The sequence below is a fragment of the Micromys minutus genome (assembly GCF_963924665.1).
Source record: "Micromys minutus genome assembly, chromosome: 16".
Lineage (NCBI taxonomy): Eukaryota > Metazoa > Chordata > Mammalia > Rodentia > Muridae > Micromys > Micromys minutus.
The window spans coordinates 51,076,892-51,100,399 of NC_137985.1; the positions used below are offsets into that span (position 1 = coordinate 51,076,892).

At 43.9% G+C, this 23,508-nt stretch overlaps 1 protein-coding gene and 1 pseudogene across 3 annotated transcripts in view; both read right to left on the bottom strand.

Moving 5' to 3' along the window:
* LRRC49 (leucine rich repeat containing 49) overlaps nucleotides 1-23,508 on the bottom strand; it is a 96,106-nt gene that overhangs the window by 40,695 nt on the left and 31,903 nt on the right. For both annotated transcript variants that reach the window (XM_080930399.1, XM_080930398.1), the window contains one exon: nucleotides 15,632-15,693. In XM_080930399.1, the coding sequence (XP_080786525.1) occupies nucleotides 15,632-15,693 (62 nt within the window). The remainder of the gene's footprint in view (nucleotides 1-15,631; nucleotides 15,694-23,508) is intronic.
* LOC308430623 (chromobox protein homolog 3-like) lies at nucleotides 20,906-21,545 on the bottom strand (annotated as a pseudogene). The gene has a single exon. The product of its transcript is annotated as a chromobox protein homolog 3-like (transcript).

Below are 23,508 nucleotides of genomic sequence, written 5' to 3' on the forward strand. Positions count from 1 at the left end.
GCATTTCTTTTCACAACTGAGTAATGTTCCATTGCGTGAGTGTGTCACTTTCTCCCTTCAGCTGTGGAGGTTCGTGAGTGAGGCTGTGAATCCTTGTCTACGGCTGTGCGTGTGCTGGACGCATATCAAGAATACAGCTGCCAGGTCACACATAAAGACGGTCACCTGGCTGTGTAAGGAACTCTTCCAGGACTATCAGCTCCCATCCCTGCCAGTTTCAGGTTTTCACTGGTGCTTCTGGATGCTAACTGTCACAGGAGAGCAGTGGTATGCCATCTTTTACTCCACAGTTCTCCAGTGATCTGAGCAACTCTCACAAGTACATTTGCCCTTCCTGTATCTTCCTAGTGTTTTCAGAGCCTTTGCTTATTTTAAGTAGATTCTTTGTTTTCTTATTGTTGAGCTTTACAAGTTTTTTTTTTTTTTTTTAAGATATATTGTGGTTATCTGTCCTTTGCCAGATTTATGCCTTGATAGTATTTATTGTGTTTCTTTAGAAACATGTATTTATTTATGTAGTATGTGTATGGATGTGCACATGCCAAAGCATGCACATGAAGGCCAGTGGAAAACTGTGGAAGCCTGTTCTCCCCTTCCACCATACGGGTCTCAGAGATGAGCTGAAGCCTTCAGGCGTGGCACTGCACACCTTTACCTGCAGAGCCAGCTCCCTGGCCCCTCCTCATTCTTAACAGTGCCCTTCGAAGAGCAGGAGGCTTTCATTTTAATAAAGTATAACCTAGTAATTTCTGGGTTTGTTTTGTTTTTCTAATCTTGTCTTGGTTCCTGAAGGCTGCCTGGGTTTTCTTCTATAGCTTACAGTTTTGAGAGTTTTACATTTAGGCTTACACCCCATTTTGAGTTCATTTAATAAAAGGTCCAAGTCCACGACTCCCCACATCAATGAACTATCTGCTTTCTCTGTTAAAGTCCATCTGGTTGTATCTGTGTGGGTATTTCCAGACCTGTACTTGGTTCCACTGATAAATGTGTGTGTTCCTTTACCACTGTCCCGCTGCCTCAAATGCTGTGACTTTGGGGTAAGTCTCAGTAATGCAGCTTTGATGATTCTAAACACAGCACAGTTCACTCTGTGAATGACATGTCACTGACAAGAAGATGAGATACAGTCTTCCTTCCTGTGGAAACGTGACACTGTGCCTAGTCAGGTCATAGGTAAATAACTGTCTTGAATGACTAGAGCCCAAATATGCGTCAGTCCACACTCCCCAAAGACACACTGAAGACCAGCCCACGGCAGGGCTGCCTTTGTCATCTGGAAGCTGTTCTTCCACGTCTCACCCCCAGCACCAGTCTCACTTGTGGATGTGCAGGAGGCCTGTGTGCTGTCATGGATCTTGCCTGTGCTGGTCAAACCCACCCTCACAAAAACATGTCCCGGAAAAATACTCCTCAGCTTAATTGGACTTTCTATCTACAATGGCTTCCTTGTATCGACTCTAGCACCTAGACTATAATAATTGGGTTCTAAGCGTCATGGAAACTCCCTGTGTGGTCACTGTGCCCCATCTGTCAAGAGAATCCTTTTCTTCCTCATCAAGCACTGTGAATAAAGGCTGAGGGCTCCCACGGGCATAAACTGTGGTTAATGAAATCACAGGCTCACAGTCAGCTCCACGTAACTGTACTAAATGGTCCCTAACAGGCTAGTGTGAATCTTTAAGCCCTGTCATTCAGGATTATGCTAGACTCTAGATATTAGTCCTTGCATGTACAAATCATCTTTTGAGATCTAGAAAACCACACACTGATATTTTGATTTTTTTTAAAAAATGGGAATAATCACAATAATAGTCCTAAAAAATTCTGGGGAATTCATTTGCACCAGAGGTCAGCAAGACAAGGAACACAAATCCTCATGCTTAAGAATGCTTTTTCAGAATTCATGTTAAAACCACACCTCTCTATGACGATAGGACACAGAAAAATGTGCTATGAAAAACAACCACGTGACAGGTATGGTAGGTAGCCTTCCCTCTTCTTTATTGCCATAGTCAGACGGTTCTTCGCATTTTGTTCAGATTCAAATAAAACCATCCTGATGTTATTTCACCTCAGAGTTGATCTTCACTGATCTATTAGATGACTTCAGGATCTAAATGTATGTTGAAACACTTGAGACATGTCAGGATAATTATAAGAAGGCAGTTAAAATGGGAGGAAATGAGGCCTGGCAAATTTAAATCTAATGATGGCCTGAGGTCTAAGTATTTGAGTAAACAGCCAACACTGCCTCAGTGCTCTACCAGCCACTGAGCTGAGGAACAGAGAGGATCCATCAGGAGGCTGACTTTAAACATGAAGTGTGGGAGGACGGCTGAGGGTGGGGAGCAGGGAGTGGCTGTGGAGGTGGTTCAGAAAAATCACAACTCAGTAAACTTGTGTAGTGAATGCAGGAAAGAAAAAGCAGACGAGTAGGAAGCTCCCTGTGAGCTGATTGCAGGAGGGGAGGCTGCTATAGTCAAGCATATGAAAAGCTCTGGAAGTCTTTGTGGGAAAAAAGAGCTCTAAGAAGGCCAGACTGCGAAAGGGCGGGGCCTTGAGAGGGCGGGGCCTTGAGAGGGCGGGGCCTGTGGTCATTCAGATGTAAGAGTGCTGAGTACTATCAGGGCTTCTCTTGGACTCACCTGCACTTGTGGTTACAGGTTACAAACAATGTCACAATTTATGAGACTATACTTAAAATGACTTTATTACATGTAAATTTTTCTTAAAATGACTTAGAAAATTGAGACTACTTTATAAGAAACACAGGGTTATAGGGCTGGATGAAATGACAGGACAAAGTCTAACTCTTCCAAAGAACTCCCTGATAATAAAATGACAAATGGAATCCTAGTGCCATTACTAATCCTATAGACAGACTGACAAAATGCCAAGCATTACAGGAATTTGTACTGATGAACATAAGAGGTGAGTAAAATATATTTGAAAACTCTCAAGTGAATTGGTCTGTTCAATCAGGAGAGAAGAAAGGAAGAGGAGAGTAGGGGAAGGAGAAGAGGAGGAGGGGATGGAGGGAAGGGGAGATGATACAGGGACGGGAGGGCAGGGGCGATATAGGGAAGGGAGAGGACTGGGAGAGGAAAAAAGGACAAAAGAGGAGAGAGAGGAGGAGAGATCAGAACCCAGAGAAGAACAAAACAAAAACCCAGAAATGGATAGAGGCCTTCCCTTCCCACCCTGGGGAATTTGCTGACCCCAGTGATTCTGAGCTTTGCTTTACAGGATCTTCAATGTTGTGGGGCAGTGGCCAGATGAAGTTAGAAAAATCTAGTTTGTCATTAGTTTATAAATCCAGGTCCTCAAACAAGGACAGAACAGTGATGGCCACGTGGGCTGCTCCCCAGAGATATGGCCCATCTCAACACTTAGCCTCAGAGGGAGGGAGTCAAAGTTTTACCTGTGTATTTTAAAACACAAACCATAATCTGAAGTGTGAATCTGCATTGAACAGCTCAAAAATATTCCAAGAGGAGAGACTTAAAAATAAAAAAGACATTTAAGTCTGCTTATGCCTATAGAGCTCAGACAGTGGATTAGACTCAAGGACCCCAAAGAATTTCCAGATTAGATAGTTAGGAACAGCTGCGAATGGCTCAATCATGCAAAGAAATTAAGCACAGAGGACCTGTGAAAATAGGTGGCATAGTCACGCTGGCTGAGACTTGAAATAATTGGACTATCAAAACCACACAGTCTTAAACCCTAAAACAGGGGCCAGAGAAATGCCCACGCTTTAGAATACTTGCTGCTCTTACAGAGGACAGTGGTCTACTTCCGAGCCCTACACTGGAAGATTTATAACTGTCTGTAATTCCAGCTCCAGGGGATTCTACTCCCTCTTATAGTCTCTACGGACACACATGAGTGGGCATGCACACACACACACACACACACACACACACACACAGAGAGAGAGAGAGAGAGAGAGAGAGAGAGAGAGAGAGAGAGAGAGAGAAATAAAATAAAAATGTAAAAGATGTCTATGTCTTAAGAAATACAAGCAGGCTTGAAAATATGAGTAAAATAAAAATATTAAAAAAATCAAAGAACAAACTAAGGGACTAAGCTCACGTCTTGTTTTCTTGGATCAACTGGTCTTTGCAGAAATGAAATCCGCAAGAAAGCCTATTTTTACATAAGAATTATACTTGAAAACATGAGAAAGGAGGAGGAAGGGCAGGTTGAGCACCAGGATGGAAGGAGGTGGGGCAGGGTGCTTGACTAAAAGTGAAATCAGCTAGGAAGGGCAGAGCCCAGACAGCAGTCCTGACACAGTGAACAAGCTGTCGGAAAAAGACAGGAGCCAGCTCAGGCCACAGAGTCTACGCAGCAATTGTTGCTTGGTTATCAATTATTTAGTAACAATTATTATTAAAGAATTACAACCCTTGTTCTGTTCCTAGATGCATATGTGCATACACACACACACACACACACACACACACACACACACAAATTATATAATCTGTATCTGCAAATTTATATCTGTAAAGAGAGCTCTAACTTCTGAGGGTTGAAAGTCTGGCTCACTTGAGTCAACATACATGTATTTGAACAGCTAGTTCACAGCTTTAAAAGGCAGAACTCCACAGTAGTGCCTTAGCAACAGGATGGAATGCAGGGGGTGAGGCAAACAGACTCTTCCACCTCTCCCAAGAGCACAGTGAAGGGAAGTGATACCTGAGCAGGGACATCTGGGTGTCCATTCTGAGAATGCTAATCATCACTGGAGAACAAGAGTCTCCACCCTGAGGCGGAAGCAGGAGCTTTCCTATTTAGGTCAGGCAGACAGATGGCCTGGTGAGGTGAAAGAGGGTGGAGGCAAAGCACAGGAGGGGAAGTGGGCATGCTGGAGTGCTGGTGCATGTCTCTCTTTGTGTGTGTGTGTGTGTGTGTGTGTGTGTGTGTGTGTGTACGCATGCTCGCGTGCGTGCATGTGCGTGTGCACACACACACACACACTCGTACATGCACAAGAGGGCAAGGGGAGAGAGAGAGAGAGAGAGAGAGAGAGAGAGAGAGAGAGAGAGAGATGAAATGAGTACTAGAGAATAGAAGGTTGTGCCATCTGTCATTACTGTGAACAGAAACATGAAGCTATATGCTCACACAAATATCCACTGTTACTGTTCCACCCAGTTCCCTTTCCCTGTTAACAGACTTCTTCCCTGCAGTAAACCCTTCCACAAGCTGATACCACCCTTCAGTTCCAGGACTGAGTGTTGTTTGCCCTTGGCCAGGGTGATTACTTCCAACTGGTACCTAACCTAATGAAGAACACCCTTAATCAACCCTCTGCAGTGCACCTCTCAATTGTGCACCAGAGTCACCAGGATCTCCAGAAAATGGCAACTGTGATCCGGGAGGTCTATAATGTGGCTTGGCAACCTGACCTTCTAACAAGCTTCCCAGTGAAGTGCATCTGATAGTTCGGAGACTTTGAACATTCCGCTCATGGGCACTCAGCAGTTTCAATATGGGCCAATTTAAGCACCTACTGACAGCCGAATGAACAGAGAAGCTGCTATAGTTGACACTGCCTGATGAGCAACATCTGAGGTGCTCTGTGCTGTGTACACGTAAATGCGCACATGTGCACTTTACATGAACGTAGATAAGCACCTACATGCACGCACATGAGCACACACACACACACACACACACACACACACAAAACACCTCAGAAGGAGATTTTGCCCTTTGTAACAGGGATAAATCTGAATGACACTGGACTGAGAAACAAGCCAGAGACAAAGGGACAAATCTACTTGACCTCACTTCTATGTAGAATCTAAAATAACTGACCTCAGAGAAGCACTGAACAGAATGGGGGTTACACGGAGGTAAAAAAAGGATCAGTCAGTGGGATGCTGGGAGAAGAGATCTTGTTCAACAGATGCTGCATTTCTGTTAGAAGGAATAAGTTTAGGAGATCTGCGTATTTCATGATGATTAAGTTTAAAAACAATGTGTCATATGTTTGAAAAGTACAAATTGGTCTGGTCATTTCACAAGACACACAAATGTCTCACTTTGCTTTCTGGTGCTGTGATAAATGTCACCACCAAAAGCAATGTGTGGATGAAAGGGTTTGTTTGGCTCCCTCTCCAGGGAAGTTAGAGCTGGATTCGGGGCGGGCACTGGAGGAAGGGACTGGAGCCGAGGCACACAGCCTGGATATGCCAGAGCTCAGTAAAGAGACCCTACCTGGAAACTAAAGGACACAAACAAAGCCCAACTAAGAAAATAAATGGATACGGATTGTGCATATCAAAATTAGACTCTGCTATTTTGAACTCCATTTGTCTGACTGCTGTATTTTTTCAACTGATTCAAAACTTACAGCAGAAGCTAAAGGCTGAGGTTATCAAAACCCAAGTCAGCAGCTCATATAAAAACTCTCAGGGAATTTGTTCCTATGTAATTTACACATCACAGCACTTGTGCTTCTGTCCGAACGTTATAAACAAACACACGCTCTTTCCAAGCAGCAGTGTCCCGCACTTCCAGAGGCGGCTCAGTCAGCGCGGCCTGGTAGGGTAAGCCGCCTCCAGGCTATGAGGCCATTTCTACAGGGGATAAAGTAATGAAGACGTGTGGGGCCTTCTGAACTCTACATGACACTTGTATATGTCATTTTAATCCTCTTCTAAACTGTAGATCTCAATTATAAGGAAAGGTTTAGACAGAAAGGTCAATCTTTCTGTTGGCTTGAGGTACAGACAAGCCAATGGTGGAGAGGATTCCAATCAGAAGTCTGAAGACCTGAGGCAGATGCTGTTTTAGTCATGATGATATCAGACTTTTTATTATAATATAAACTGCTGTAAAGAAGGAGAAAATAAAGACACCAAGTGTTAGATAAGACATGTATAGAGGCTGTACTCCTTTGAGAGAGAGAGAAAGAGATCACAGGAAAGTCACATTCACCTTGGCTTCCACCTGGAGACACCTTCCAGGCCACAGGATGCACTTGGCAAAGGATCCAAAGAGGTCTCACTAGTGAGCAGAAAGACAGCAGATTCTGGTTCTGCTGGGAGTCCTGGGATGTGGGTGGTGTATAGCGAAGAAGAGTCAGCGGACAGAGGAGACCCAGAAGCCTGAGCATCAGAATGTACATGCAGAGCTCGTGCCGTGAGCCCCAGCAGACGGTGACGGTTGAAGGTGGTGGGATCAAAACCATCTACAGCTGCTGAAGGGCCGTGAGATCAAGAGCATCTCCAGGCCACCGAGAACTAGGAGACAATAGCATTCTACACAGCAAAGACAGTTCGCTGAACATCCAGACTGTACACTGGAGCACCCATCCCTCAAGGCCAGGCCTCAAGTACAAGGTGATCAGAGATGTTAACTATTTCAAGTTTTTCTGTGGTAGAGGCTTTAAAGGGTGCTTAAACAGAGACCTTGTGAATAATCTAGAATTTTATTTCCCACAGTTATGTGTTTACATTCCAAACAGAAATAAAATCTGGAGTCATTCGCTTACATTCCAAAGGCTAACAGGCTAAGTTAATACTGCCTGCTCATGGAAGATGAGGCTGGTTGGCCTTTTTCTCCCTTCTCTCCTGTCCTCTCTCCACTGTTTCTTCTTCTTCTCTGGTGAGAAGGTATGGATGTATGAACAGCTCCTATATAAATTCTAGGGCTAATAATTTGGGGACCTGCTATGTACTGAAGTCTGTCCCCATACATGTAGGTGGCATATGCCTTTGTCATAACAGCCTCATGGGGCAAAACAGAACACGGGAAATGATGTAGGTAAATGACTGTGTCTCCCATAAGTCCAGAAACCCTGTGTTCATAAAAATATAAATATAGCATAAATTCATATTTTAAAATGCATCGTCTAGTTCTAGAATAAGTATTACTCTAGATCTGACCTCTTTGATTAAAATTTTAGTCTCAGCTAAATCAAAGCTGATTCTTCAGAAGGTTATCAAACAGGAGCTCAACTTCTGAGTAAGAAACATGACCCATCCTCTCACCAATGCCTTGGCATTGTGGGATGCCCAAAAATAATCCTTATAAATTACCAGACCAGGAAATCATCAATAAAAAATATAAAAAGAAGCACATATCGAGAAGGACCCGGATGCTGGCGGCAGTGAGTGAGGACTCATGGCAGTGTGTGCCTCCGTGTCAGGTCAGGTCAGCTCGGCACACCCACCAGCACACTCACCGGCACACTCACGGTGCTTGCTTTCCTTCACAGAAGATGACTGAGGAGCCACCACAGGAACATGTCTGTTTTCTCCAAGAGCGAAATTTAAATCTTTTCAAATGTTCAAAAGTTTTCACTTGACAGCTTAAACCACAAGGAGATCCTTGGACTGGAAGATCTTGAGAGAGCTGTGGACAGCAAAGTAAGCTGACTCTGACACAGCCTAACCTAGCTTCTCTGTCCTATCGACTTTTGAACAGAATTACAGCCTGGGCTGTGGCCACAAGAAGCACTGAAGGCCTGACTCCTGACTTACGTGGCAGAATTTGCTGAATGACCTATTTAATTTACAAAGACCTATGAGAAGCAGGAAAGATCCGGCAGACCGACAGCCTCTTCTGGTCTCTATGGGCACCAGAGACACGTAAAACACAACACGTGCAAACCAGACACTCAACACAGTTTGAAATGTTATTTGTGAATCTTAAAAACACCAGTTTCAATTTGTCTTCATTCATTGACTGATTAAAGTGATAATAACTGTCAGGTGACTGGTGGCAGGTGTGACACGCTACAGTAACACTAACTGACTGGGTGCCCTAAATGCTACTAAACTGGTGCAGAGGAAGGAAAAGAGGAAGCCATTTCTTCATTTGGGGTTGCATCCTGAAAGAATGAAAACGATTCTTTCCATTTGGGTTTGAGTGTCTGCTCAAATTAGCTGACAAACGGTTCAGCCACCTCAGTGCTTTCCCTTCGTCTGTCTGCCTTTGTATCTAGTGGCCACCTGGCTCTGTGTCACTGGAACACTGAGGATCCGACCCTCTGGCAGTGTTTCTACACTGCATCTACATAGCACCCCTGGAGAGGCTGAGCCACTTGGAATGTTTCTAGCAGGTTTCTTGAGTTTGTTTTTTAAACTGTGAATTTAGTCAGTTTATAATTTGTTAAATTTGCTTCTGAATATATTTTTAATTTATTTGTTTATTAGAAAAACTAATAATTATCATAAGTAAATATTGGTTTCAATTAGTCATACATGCTTGTTTCTGGACCAAGAAAAAAACTACCTAATACTTAATCACAAATAATTTTAAGTTTTAATTAAGGGCCTTTCTTCTAAGAATATGCAACAAAAACTTTCCTGCAAATTCTAGAGCCTTTGCATTAACTAAACTTCAGAGGGTCTTTGAGTTACCCTTGCTTTTTAAAATGTCAATTCAACCCACAGCTTCTGGGAAAAATACTATTCCCCTCTTTCTCTCTCCCTCTCCCTCCCTCCTCATCTCTCTCTGTCTCTCTGTCTGTCTCTGTCTCTGTCTGTCTCTGTCTCTCTCTCTCTCTCTCTCTCTCTCTCTCTCTCTCTCTCTCTCTCTCTCTCTCTCTCACACACACACACACACACACACACACGTTTCCATATAGCATTTTTCAATCTCTGGGTGTTGGTTACTCTTCCCCTCCATCCCTCCTCACCTGCATATCAACTGTGTTCTACTAACACCTTCCCTCACCATTTTCCTCCTCCCATGGCCACCAATGGTCTCTTTTTAGTTTAATGGATTCCCGGAGTCCTCCAAGTTAAGCAAATCTAAAGAGCAGTGCTGGGATCCACACACACAGCCTCTGTCTTCTAGGTCTGGGTTACCTATACTCACTCAGTATAATTTCCTCCAGTTCTGTCTCTTTACCTGCCAATTTTATGATTTCATTTTTCTTTATAGCTGAATAAAATTACATTGCATATAGGTACCATACATTTATTAGCCATTCATCCATTGATGGACGCCTAGGTTGTTTCCATGTCTTAGCTATTGTGAGTAGGGCAGCTGTGAACATGGCTGAACATGTGTCTGGAATAGGAAAAAGAATCCCGTGCCAGGTATGAGAAATCTCTCTTCAAGCTGTCGGTCAAGGGTGTCTGAAAGACCCCAAAACAATATGGGCTACTGCAACTTCCCTTGGTTGCCACCAGAACTAGAAAAGACCCTATTGCTGAAGACATCACACTTTGATCACAGGACATAAAAACAAAAATCAAATTACTCAAGAAGTTCCTCCCTAATAGCTGGCTTTCACAGTAGGAATGTGCTGTGTGGGGAGAAAGTCATCAGTAGTGTCACCCAGATGTGAGCCCTGTGAGCCACAGTGACAACTGTAGTAAGACATGCCTATATGGCTGCACTAGAGGCCGAGTTTTAGGAGGGTGACCAACCACATTCCCATTGGATTTAAGGTCTGTTCTGTGTGGGAGGGGAGGAAGTGGGAGTATGCCACAGTACTATAACCCTGGCAAGAACAGCTGGTTGGAGGACCCACTACTAAGACTTTATTAAGTAAACATTGCATCAATCTGTCCTTAAATTCATATCTCTACCCACAGACGGTGCAGGTCCCAGACCTCAGTAGAGAATTTCTCTGTTCAGTAGACAGAGGTTAACACTGAACTCATAACTGGTTAAAGTGCAGAGGATAGGTGTCTGTGGGCTGCTCAGACACAAATGGGGCATCTATATGACACTCTCTCTCTCTCTCTCTCTCTCTCTCTCTCTCTCTCTCTCTCTCTCTCACACACACACACACACACACATACACACACACCCCAAGCTCACCAGAGGTCAGGGAGGACTGGAAGCACACAGTGGCCTCCATCACTCACAAACTCACAGCGGGTATGGCTGCCCGCAGGACCTGCACAGGATCAAACAAGTCAATATTCTAGACTGGAGGGACATGTGGCTTCGAAGCCCTATCACAACAGTTCTCAACCTGTGGGTCCCACCCCTTTGGGGGTCTAACAACCTTTACCTGGGAGTCATTTAAGACCATCAGAAAACAGACATTTATATTACAATTCGTAACGGTAGCAAATTATGAGTGTTACAGTTATGAGTGGCAACAAAAATAATTTTATGGTTGGGGGTGACCACATGAGGAACTGTACTAAAGGGTCACGGCATTAAGAAGGCTGTGAACCACTAACCTATCCCTTACTGAGAAGCTATGGACCATTGATGGCTTCTAGGAGAAGTAGAGTCAGTTTTCTTTAAGGATTGGCCATGGTTGATATCGAGAACCCTGTCCTGTTGACCAGCTCCAGTGGACGGCCCCCAAATCTATCAGTATATGGGCAGTACAGACTGTACACCGTGGATTATTAAAAAAGAAAAAAGAAAAAGAAAATTGGGATAGGGTTAGGAGACTGATATAGGGTTGAGAGTGGATCTAGGAGGAGTTAGGGGTAATTGTGATTAATTCCTTACTTGCAACAATGAAATTCTTAAAGAATTAATAAAATAGTATAATAAAATTGTTAATACACACTGGCATAATGGTACACACCTGTAACTCCAAAATTTAACAGTTCAGCTCTACAGCAAGTTAAAAGTAGTCTATGCTACATAGCAAGAGCTTTCTAAACAAACAGTGCAAACATTTATGCAAATTCATTGCCATGAATAGCTATCAGCCTCCCAGCTTAAGTGTGGATTCAGCCTGATGCAAGGTGTGGGGAAACGCAGCATCGAGACCTTCATTTAAGTTTAGTTTAAGAAGGCTTCTTTGGGGAAAACACTTCAATTTATTTGAACTTGTGAAAACGAGCCTTTATAACTACAATAAAAATAAGTTAGAAGATTCACTGTGACTTCAAAATCATATGTGTTTATTTATAAGCTGGTTGAGAAGTCCCAGAAAATCTCTAAGTGACTAAGGACACCTGTTGAAGAAAGGTGTTCTCTGCACGGAGGACACATCGTGAGAAGATTAACCTCAGCATTGTTCTGGGAGGAGCTGGACAGGACGCTCAGTGCCACACCCAGCTTCAGAATGCCTCAGGACAACCGGGGCAGCGTTTCTATGTACCTTTGTACCAGCAGAATTAATATTTTCAGTAACTATAGATAAGACAGGAGAGAAGTGGAGGATAATAAATAATATGAAGTAATTGCAAAAATCTAAACAAAAACAGTAATGCTGTACATTAGGTACCTCGCTCCTTTAGCAACCATGTAAGGGAATAATCAGACTCTCCACTGACTTATTCATTTATCTGTCCTTTTTCCCCGATCTCTTCCTTTTTTTTTTCTTTCTTTTTTCCTGTACCTGCTTTGTGAACTCTGGCCCTATGATAAACCACCAGGTTTATGAACCTTGTTTTCAGAAAAACCATGTCTGCTAGTTGCCAAGACTTTAGAAAGAGGAGACTCGCAGCACAGGAGGAAGCTGCTGTAAGGAAAGCCACAGGGTCAGCATCTCAACAGCTGTCAGCAGGACTGCTGCAGCCGAGATGACCTGGTGTCCCTGATAACTCAGACAAGGAACTGCACTCTGCTCCCATCATGGAGATGCTCTCCTCTGCACACAGCTCCATCCCGGTTCAGGGACTGGAAAACCTCACCCAAGTCATTATTGTACAAAATACAAAAAGATGCAGAAGACACACAGAGAAGTTGACTTCTAGTGCCTACTTATCTGCAGAAACACTTACAATGTTACACCATTCGGTTCTAGAAGAATGACAGTAACAGCAGTTTCCATAAGGGGGGGGGATCACTAATGGTTATCACTTCTAGCAGAAGCCATTAGAGTATTTCCCTTTAAAAAGAGGTATTTTTATTTTGTGTTTATGGGTACTTTGCACATATGTGTGTCTGCACATATGTGTGTACACTATATGTATGAATGGCCAGCAGAGGTTAGAAGAGGGTATTGGATCCCCGGAATTGAAGTTACAGATAGTTGTGAACTGTCACGTGGGTTCTGGGAATTGAAGGAGCAGAGAGTCTGTCCCACCACATCAGACTCTTTCTAACAGCGCTACTTCCTCCAAAAACAAAATAGAAGCTGAGATTAAAAGTTTCAATGTCAGAGTCTGGGAGATGGCTTCACAGTCATTGCCACCAAGCCTAGTGACCTGAATTCAATACCCAAGGCCACATGGTGAGAGGACAGACCCAGCCTAGCAGGTTGTCCTCTGACTTCTACGCTGTCCAGCTCCGTGAACCAGAACGTGAGTTGTCATGAAGTAGTCTCTAGTGGCCAGCAGCACAGCTGACTGACACACCATCTTAAGTAAAGGTCACACAAATGTTCTCAAGAGTTCTTTCCTCCACAAACCCAATGTGTTCATGATACAGAACTTCTGGGTCATAGATATCAGTACAGAACAACAGATTCATTTTGCCCCCCCAAATGTATTAGATGGAAACACTAAAGAAACTCTAAAGCTCAGCCTGTGGAGAAATACACAGAAAGCAGTTAAGGATGGGGGTGGGGGTGGGGTGAGGGTGGGGATGAAGGTGTGGGTGGGGGTGAGAGTGAGGGTGGAGTGGGGGTGAGAGTGAGGGTGGGGTGGGGGTGAGAGTGAGGGTGGGGTGGGGGTGAGAGTGAGGGTGGGGTGGGGGTGAGAGTGAGGGTGGGGTGGGGGTGAGAGTGAGGGTGGGGTGGGGGTGAGAGTGAGGGTGGGGTGGGGGTGAGAGTGAGGGTGGGGTGGGGGTGAGAGTGAGGGTGGGGTGGGGTGAGAGTGAGGGTGGGGTGGGGGTGAGAGTGAGGGTGGGGTGGGGGTGAGAGTGAGGGTGGGGTGGGGGTGAGAGTGAGGGTGGGGTGGGGGTGAGAGTGAGGGTGGGGTGGGGGTGAGAGTGAGGGTGGGGTGGGGGTGAGAGTGAGGGTGGGGTGGGGGTGAGAGTGAGGGTGGGGTGGGGTGAGAGTGAGGGTGGGGTGGGGGTGAGAGTGAGGGTGGGGTGGGGGTGGGGGTGAGAGTGAGGGTGGGGTGGGGGTGAGAGTGAGGGTGGGGTGGGGGTGGGGGTGGGGGTGAGAGTGAGGGTAGGGTGGGGGTGAGAGTGAGAGTGAGGGTGGGGTGGGGGTGGGGGTGGGGGTGAGAGTGAGGGTGGGGGTGGGGGTGAGAATGAGGGTGGGGTGGGGGTGGGGTGGGGGTGAGAGTGAGGGTGGGGTGGGGGTGGGGAGTGAACAAGAGCCTGGGAATGTTGCCTCATTTATTCCTCAGTTTCTTAGGAAATTGTGCTTTGTTTGTTTGTTTGTTTCTTTGTTTCTTTCTGAGGAAAAAGCCCACCAATCATATTTTGCAGACTAGGGGAACCTCCCTTCCAGACTGAGAGAAAGCTCTCTAGAATATAAGCAAGCAAACCAAACCCCTTATAAGCCCGAAGTTTAGGAGTTCAGAGAACTTGTATCCTGGGGCCTGGGAGCAGCACCATCTATGTGTAAGCAAATACATATCTCTTCAGTTGCTCACAGGAACAAGAAGGAACAAGTTCACTTTGGATTAGGGAAATCAAAGAGTTTGCAGCAGCTTAAACTGTGAGTATTCTCTCTAGAGCTTTGTCGGTCTTTAGGTAGAAATCTCCTAAAGAAAACCAATGCCAATAAAAGAAATCACACCTCCCCCTTACACACACACACACACACACACACACACACACACACAGAGAGAGAGAGAGAGAGAGAGAGAGAGAGAGAGAGAGAGAGAGAGAGAGAGAGAGACACGTGACAGTAGGGCAGTTAGAACAGCATGGGGCAGGCTGAGAGAACACGGAAGTCCTTCAGAAAACGTCCCTGCTTTTCTATGGAGGAGAAAAAGGGAGAAAGAAGCAAGCGCCTTTCTTCTGAAATCCCGTTTCTCTAAAATGTTTACCATCTTGAGGTAACTGTTTCCTTTCAGAGAGAGAGGACAGAAAGGTGAGGTTAAACTTCAGTGTGACCACAAAGATACACAGAACCCCACGGTCCTGGTCCTCAGGAGCTTAGCCTGGGTCCAGGAAGAGATGTCCAGTTAACTTATAGTCATCCTTGCACAGAAGCCAATCCAGAGATCAGCCTTAAAGAGAAACTAAAGAGCAGAGGGGAGTCAAGTTCAAACAGAGGCAGAGGAAGGAGAAAGGAAAGGCAGAGGGAAGGAGGTCCTGCACTGAGCCAGCCTCTGCCTCTGCCTCGGTTCACCAGCCTCCCACACTAATGTGTGCACTTGTGTGTTCTCATGACCTTCTCAGCAGCACTCGCTCTAAGCAGAGATTCACTCAGAAGGCAGGCACGGCCTAATTCCCATGCAGCTCAGTGACAAATATAGCCTGCTTTATCAAAAGTGCTCAGTGGCGGTACAAATTGCAGATGATAATTTATGAAAGAAACTAATTCAACTGACTAAGACGGTGGCTGTCAAACAAAGGGCAGCAAATCCACCCTGAAGGCTCCATGCAGCCCACCAGCGGAGAAAGAAAGACCGACTTTGCTAACTGCATCATCTTCAGCAACAGAGGCAGAAAACAAGAGCTTCCTTTTCCCAACAAAGAACTTTGTCATGGGCGGTCCCCCATTTTCAAATGCCAAATCTTCCAGGACAGTAAAACTCTCCCCAGCACTGACAATCTCAGAGCATTAGCCCACACAGACAAGTTATCTATTAATGAGTTGGGAGTTGCCACCTACCTAGTTATATTGTTGAAGCTGAGGAAGAGGCGTTGGAGGCAGGGCAAATTATCCACATCTCTCTAGAAAATAACAGAAAGCAAATATTTATCAGTTAAAAAAATAACGTATTAAAATGCCTTCCTGTTCAGCTGCTGCAGATATTCATGTCTTTCTCCTCCTGCAACCTTGCTACACCCTTCATCTCTAGTGGGCTCGGAGAGCCATTCTTTGCGGCTGCAGAGCAAGCGAGTGGGAGGGTGTGAGCACATCCGCAGAGCAGGCTGCACCAGCGCTAGGTACAAAGCCGTGGAGGAAGCAGGGATCACTGCGGCTAGCTTCCTCTGGCGTGCTCTCGGGAAGGATGCCAGGATGCTACTTCAGCATTTACTGTGGCACAGGCAGTGTGATCAGGGCTTGTTCAAAGTCACTTTTCAAAAGGAGACACTCAAAAGCTTTCCAAACAATGGTGCAAATCTCAAAGCCATCCGCCTCATTATTCTCTAACTGTTGGAAATAGATCACTCGGTAATTAAGACACAATGCAGGGGAAGCGCTTGGCCAAACTAAAGCAGACCCTATCCTCCGGACTGGCGCTGTAAGGGCAGCTCCTACTCTAACACAGACTGGAGGTTTGGACTGTATTCTAAAACATGTGCTTAAAAACGTTCCTGCAGTATTTTTAAAAGTTGCTCTTAGCCAATTCTCAAAGATTTAGGCTCAGATGACTGAAAGAAATTACAAAATAAATACACTCAATTTCATTTGGCAAAACAACAACAAACCCAAAAACAACAACAATAATAATAATAACAAAAACCTTCCGAAAAAACTGATATACTAGAGGAATAGCCTCTGCTAAGGAAGTAGAGGAATCTAATTTAGGGTAGAGAAGACAGTAGATGAGGCTGCCACAAGTGTTGGGGTGGAGGTGGGCTGGAGGGGTGGAGGGTGGGCTGGAGGGGTGGAGGGTGGGCTGGCGGGGTGGAGGGCGGGCTGGAGGGCGGGCTGGCGGGGTGGAGGGCGGGCTGGCGGGGTGGAGGTAGGCTGGCCACACAGCCTCAGAGGCTGGGGCAGGATATCCCAGACTTCAAGCACTCTGCCACTTGCCATGTAAAACCGTTTCATTTCCAGTACAGTGTCTTCCTTCTGTAGTAACTCATTCTCAGGCCTCACTGAAAACCCTGACCCATAAAGGTGAGGAAGTAGTTTCTACATCTTTCCATGGTAGAAGTCAAAGTGTAGAGAACAGAACGGCAGACCAATCTTCCCCCGTGAGTGATGGGCTGTGGAAGGTGGCGAACTTGTAAAATCATCCTGTAAGTCATCCCGAAAGCCATCTTTGACTTTCCCACACTGAAGAAGGTGGGGTGCAGGCTTCACAGGACATTGTTTCCCACAGGGAATAGCTGCTGCTTTCCTTTCTCTCCAGAAACAAAGGTCAGAGCTGACCTGAAAGCCTTCTCTCCACCCTCACCCCCAGACTCCTCCTGGGCACACAGACCGGGTGCATGACTTGTGCCCATCCTGAAGGCCAGAAAAAAGCACTGCCTCTCCCGGAACTAAGTTATATCTAGTTATGGACGTCCAGCTGGTGCTGAAAACCGACCTGAGTTCTCCAGCACAGCGGAAGTGCTCTTAACCAAGGAGCTGCCTCTCCAGCCCCTTAAAGCCCGAGTTTCTTTCTAAACATCTTTATTTTCTTTTTAAGACCTTGTAAGTTGTTTTCGTTGTTGTTTAAAGAATTTTTTTTTAGTTTAAGAAACTTAAATGCCATTACATCATCCCCCTTCCCTTTCTTCCCTCCAGCTCATGGGCCTCCTCAAACTCATGGCTTCTTTAACTGTTACTACAACGTCGCTTGTACGTATATGATTGGTACTGGAGTCCCTCAGCTAGCTGTCAATAAATACCCTGCCCTCACCTTCGGAACTCACGCCGAGGCAGGGTGCTCAAGCCTTCCTCTTTAAGGAAAAGCCAAAATGTGGATTTTACTGTCAAGGACTCAACATTTGCAGCACATCTCTTTTGGAGGCAACCATTTCACAGGCAGAGAACTATTATAGCACAGCTAGAATATTAATATATATAAGCATTACATTATATATTAATTACATGTACAATTAATATATATACAAGAAAATATTGACACCTACAGAAGTATTTACAGGCCACATTATTAATCTGCTCACCACCTTAAATTTATTGTACTTAAACCTACTGGAAATCATATCTAACAGACTTCTGAGGTATGGCTTAAGGTGTTTACCATAGTTTTAAAATGTTATACTGTTACAAACAGAGCTGAATGAAGTTATGAGTCTACAACTGATGAGAGATTAGAAAGCCTTGTTTTTCTGAAAAATAATGACTTTGCAGATGAAGAATTCGTCTCCTTAGCTTAACAGTGTTCTCCATATTACCTACCTAACTTTGTAACAGAACTGAAAGACTCAGCAATCAGCCTGTACAAAACATTCATACTCATGACTCAGCAATCTGCCTGTATAGAACATCCATACTCATGACTCAGCAATCAGCCTGTACAGAGCATCCATACTCATGACTCAGCAATCAGCCTGTATAGAGCATCCATACTCATGACTCAGCAATCAGCCTGTACAGAACATCCATACTCATGACTCAGCAATCAGCCTGTACAGAGCATCCATACTCATGACTCAGCAATCAGCCTGTACAGAACATCCATACTCATGACTCAGCAATCAGCCTGTACAGAGCATCCATACTCATGACTCAGCAATCAGCCTGTATAGAGCATCCATACTCATGACTCAGCAATCTGCCCTTGTAGAATGGCTATTACTGGTGCTATTCTTAGTGACTTCCTACAGAGGACTAAGGAGGAAGCAAGGTAAGGACACGGTGCGGCAATGCAGCAAACAGAAGGACTGGGAGGAAACCACAGGGTACAATATACATAGCAGAAATTATTTCAAATTAAAAAGTTAAAAATGAATTTATTGAGCATGTTTGAGAACAGGACAAAGAGAAAAGAAAACGGTATTCCTTTTCATTAAAAAACTAAATTAATTCCAAATTACCTGCTACAGCCTTCTCTTTGCAGCAGACTCACGGGCTATAAGCACTAAGCTATACACCATTCTAACCACACATTTATCTAAATGCCAAAAAGCCCAGCAGTATCTGCTCATGTTTCGGAACGGCATTAGTTCTCTTAGCTGCTTTTCCAGTTTCCTACCCTTTCTTGGCAATCGATACCAACTGATCTAGCTGTATCATGCTTTTCTGATCTGATTTTCATACATACACTGTGTAATCTCACCCAGGAAAAGAACTCAAAGAATTAAAAGTCAGACTAGAAAGTGAGTGCTGATGCTAACCAGGGAGTTTCCCTTAACTCCAGGAGCACTACTCTAATCGCTGAGGAAAATGCCTCAGCGCCTCCATCTCACAGTCACTGCCTTCCTGTATTTGAGTGTGTACTGACAAAAGTGGCCTCCTCGCTGAGCGCTCAGGAGACCCAGAGTCAGCCCCATTCATTGTGTCTGACTGCCACAGACCACTGACTTCTACAGAGAAAATGACCATAGGAAGACTGGGCAGCAACCCCTAGGGCACGGGAACGAGCTGCTAAGGTGGGCAGAGAGGAGAGAGTGGTCTCAGCGCAGGATTGGCACCAGGCGTGAGGGCGCTGGGAAGTCTATGACATGTGATGCACAACTCGTACAAGGGCAATTACCAGTGAAGGCTGGAAATCAGATTATTAAGTAAGAGTTTCAAAAGTTACTTTTTAAAGAGTTAATTTCAAGGTCTTACTAGAGGAGCAATAAGGACGCAGAGATGCGCCTGGGAGAGTCACGAAGACAGAAATTACAAAGAGAGATTAAGATGTGAGCAATGTGATAGGGTGATAGGACAGCCTGCACTGTGTTCTGAGCGGTCAGTAGAAAGAAAATTGAAGGCACTCTTTATGAAAATGCAATTACAGAGTGTCCTATAGATGTGTTAATAAAAATTACGGTTATTTTCAAATCTGCATAATTCCTGGAAAGATAAAGAAGGTGAACCTGTGATGGGCGTCTTCCCCAGAGAAGGTTTAGTGGTGACTAAAGGAGTGTGTGTGGATTATTTACCCATGCTCTTTTTTTTTTTTAAAGGAATATAAAACTATTTATTGACCACTGTTCACCATTATTTACAATAAAGTAAATATACAGTTGGATGACATTCTGAAACTACAAAATTACTTTTCTGGCTCATTAAACCAGATCCCAAATACTGAAAAGATTGATCCTATTAGTAAGGAATGAGTCAGGGTAAAGAAAAGCATGCAGGTCATTAATTGATATTAGCAAATTCTGTTCACTCAGTCAGCAGGTCTTAAATTGCCAACATCAGCTCCAACCATGATTCTATTTTCACATTAAACAGATTCCATGAATCATAACCTTTTAGTACAGATTTTAACTTTCTGCAAAGGAATGTTGGCTCATCAGAGGAACCTTCACAAGACTGGCTGACGGGGTCCTTCCTGCCTCTGTAGACCAGCTGGCCTCTTAAGTCAGAGCTCTAGAGTGCTGGGATTAAAGGTGTGCACCACCACACTCAGCCCAAGTCTTGTTACTGAATCACACTACTACTTTGTCTAATTCCATTTTCTGAAGGGGGGAGTTGCTATGGACAACATTCTGTAAATAAACTACTGTGTTTACTTGATAATACATCAATTTTCATGTGGTTGCTTTTAAACTCTCCAATAAATTAGACTCTGCTTAATCTGAAAGGTTATGGTTTAGGAAAATGTTCACAATGATGGAATCTCATCAACTTGTGTTTTCTTCAGTTGTTTTGAGTATTAAAAACAAGACAAAACAAACAAGTTATGTGTTCTATGTATACACCGCATAAGAACAAAAACCCCAGAATGGTCCTTCTGTGTCCCAGTTAAAAATAAGTTCTGACCTTAGTAATGACTGTAAAATCTCCCCAGCGTTTAAGAAAAGCTATTCTTCAAAGCCGAGGAAATACAACATGGTATCAAACATTCTACTGTTAAAGGAAGCCACTACAGAAAGCTCTTACTTGCTCAAATGAATCAGTGCCTTTTGATGCCAAACAAAACCCAAAAAATATCCCAACTACTGTCAATACTTTTAAAGCCAGCATATCAAACTTGATTTTCATTAGAATGCTATTTTTCCACACTAGTAATTTAAAACCCAAGATCCAGATTATATATATATATATAATTTATATAAACATATATATATATATATATATATATATATATATATATATAAATGCAAACAATTACTGTGCTTCATCTTCAGGACAAGAATGCCAAGTCAGCCTCTCCTCATAGAAGACAATGACAATCTGAGGACACTTCATATTCGCCTCTTTTGCCAGAACCAAGTCAGCCTCATCTGAGTCTTTCCACTTCATGAGAGACATGAACTCTCCACGGCTGTCTGTGGCACCGATTATTCGTTCAGGATCACGACCCCTGGCAAAGCCCCTGGTTTGTCAGCAGCATCTCTTTTCTTCTTCGATTTGCTATCATCAAATTCACTGTCAGATAAAGATTTCGGTTTTGTACCATATTTTTCTTTACCAGCTTTTTGAGAATTAAGAAATGCTTCAATTAATTCTGGACAATCTAAATTTTCTTCTGGTTCCCAAGTATTATCAGCATCTGTGAACCCCTTCCACTTCAGGAAATGCTCCACCTTCCCATTCACTACACGACGGTCCAGTACTTTTTCTACCACAAATTCTTCAGGCTCTGCCTCTTCAACTTTTTTACTCTTTCCATTCTGTTTCTTTCCCATTTTTGGCAATGTAGTTTTGTTGGAGGCCATTTTTTAAATTTAACCGGAGACTTGAAGAGTTCACCGCTCAAACGCTCAGGGCCGCAGATCCTGCAGAGTCTCCCGCCTGCGCGCTTCAGCTCTGCCACATCCGAGAGGAGGGGCTTACCCATGCTCTTTATACAACATTCTCATGAACTAAAAGGAAGATTATACAAAGAAATATGCTAAAAATGCCACAATATCATAAAGTATGATCTTTGAGTGCAATGGTAGACCAGCGAGCAGAGAGCAGTGGCTCCAGAGAAACTCACTTTAATTAGCACTTATTTTGATAAACATGGTAGTTCGTTTTCATGGGGAAATAGGTCTTTTCAGTAAAACATAGCCAAGAAAATAGATATCCAAAATGAACTTCCACCTACTATCTTATAGCACATAAAAGTTAACTAAAGGTATCCCATAGTCCCAAATAAAAAGATAAAATGGTAAACCTTCTAGAAGCAACACTGGATAACACAATCATGACTTTGCAAAGGGAAGAAGAGTCCTCAGACAGGACACAGAAGACACTAGTGACAGAGGGGACAAGTCACAGGTGATGCCACCAGACCTGAAAGCTCCCACATTCCAAACATTGCTTTAAAAAGTGACAAGAACAAACTACGGGAAATGCACTCTCTGTAGACATCTAGACAGATACTGGAACAGAGACAGAGACAGACAGACATAGCGATAGAGGACACAGAGAGAAGGGGGGAGAAGGGGGGAGAGAAGAGAGAGAGCTGAATCTAGACTGTCAGATAACATGACACCAATAGTCCAGACCCATACTTCATCACAGATGATGGACAAAATGCTTGAAAGACTCTCGGTACCTTTAACTCAAGAAGTAAATGCAAATCTAAAACAATGAGAATTACAGAAACGAATTACACAGACACTCAGTGCCAATTGTTTTTGATAAATGTAGCATTTCCAATAACTGAGACAGTTTACGATAAATTCACACATTCACATTCCTTTGTTTCTACCTAGGAGAAATAGTGCTTTCGGTCCACTGAAATAAATAGATAAATAAAAATATGAATGCTATCCGTAGCAACTTTTGGTAAGCCAAAACAGAACCCAGAAAGAAGATTGGAGAACAAGCAAATGTGATGATGGCTTTCTCCAGGGGGATCTAACCCAGCAACTAAAAACGATGATAAACACAAACTGGTGACTGTCGAAAAGTACGAGAAGAATCTGTTTCTCTACTCATGCGCTGCACAGCGGCCTCACAGCTAACGACTGCTCACAGAGGGTAATCTTGGTGTGTGCAGGCCGCCCACCCAGGCTTACATACGGTCTATGATGTCAATCCAATGACAAAGCCACCTAAAACTAAATTTTTAAGCATGCATGACATGCTATGACATGGTATGAGGTTGTGCACACTTTATATAAAGCACCAATGTAGACAAAATTATCCGGAGACAGATATCAGAGTGCCTCTGGGGTACAGGCAGGACTGACTAGAAAAAGAGGTACAGAAGAACTTTCTGGAATGATAGAAACATTTCAGACATCATGATCTGGTTAGCAGTCACAACACAATAACAACACTCTGAATTGTACAGCTGAGATGATATTTATTGCTCCTAGATTATGACTCAGTCAAGTCTAGAGGAAAGTCCTCAGCAATGTGGGGACACGGAGGATGCAGTGTGCTATAGAACTCTTTCCTGTCTACAAAACAGCCCCCAGGCAGTGAGCACTCGTTCTGTGCGTCTACAATATGCAACAACTGAAGCAGAGCTGGGTAGGGGAGCTCCAGCAAAGCCTGATGACCTGAGTTCATCGCACTGACCTTGAAGCCCAATGCTTGGGCTAGAAAGTCTGGACAGAGAACTTCCAATATGCGCTTGTCTCCTCCACAATGCTGGGTTACGGTATGCTGTTGGGAGATATCTGACTCTTGCCCAGTTGTTCTCTGACCTCCACACAATGCTGGGAGACAACTTCCCTCCCCAGCCTCACAAAACAAGAATGAAAATAAATAAAAAATAAGTAAATAAAAACAATAAATAAAGTAAAATGTAAACTATTGACACGCCTTCT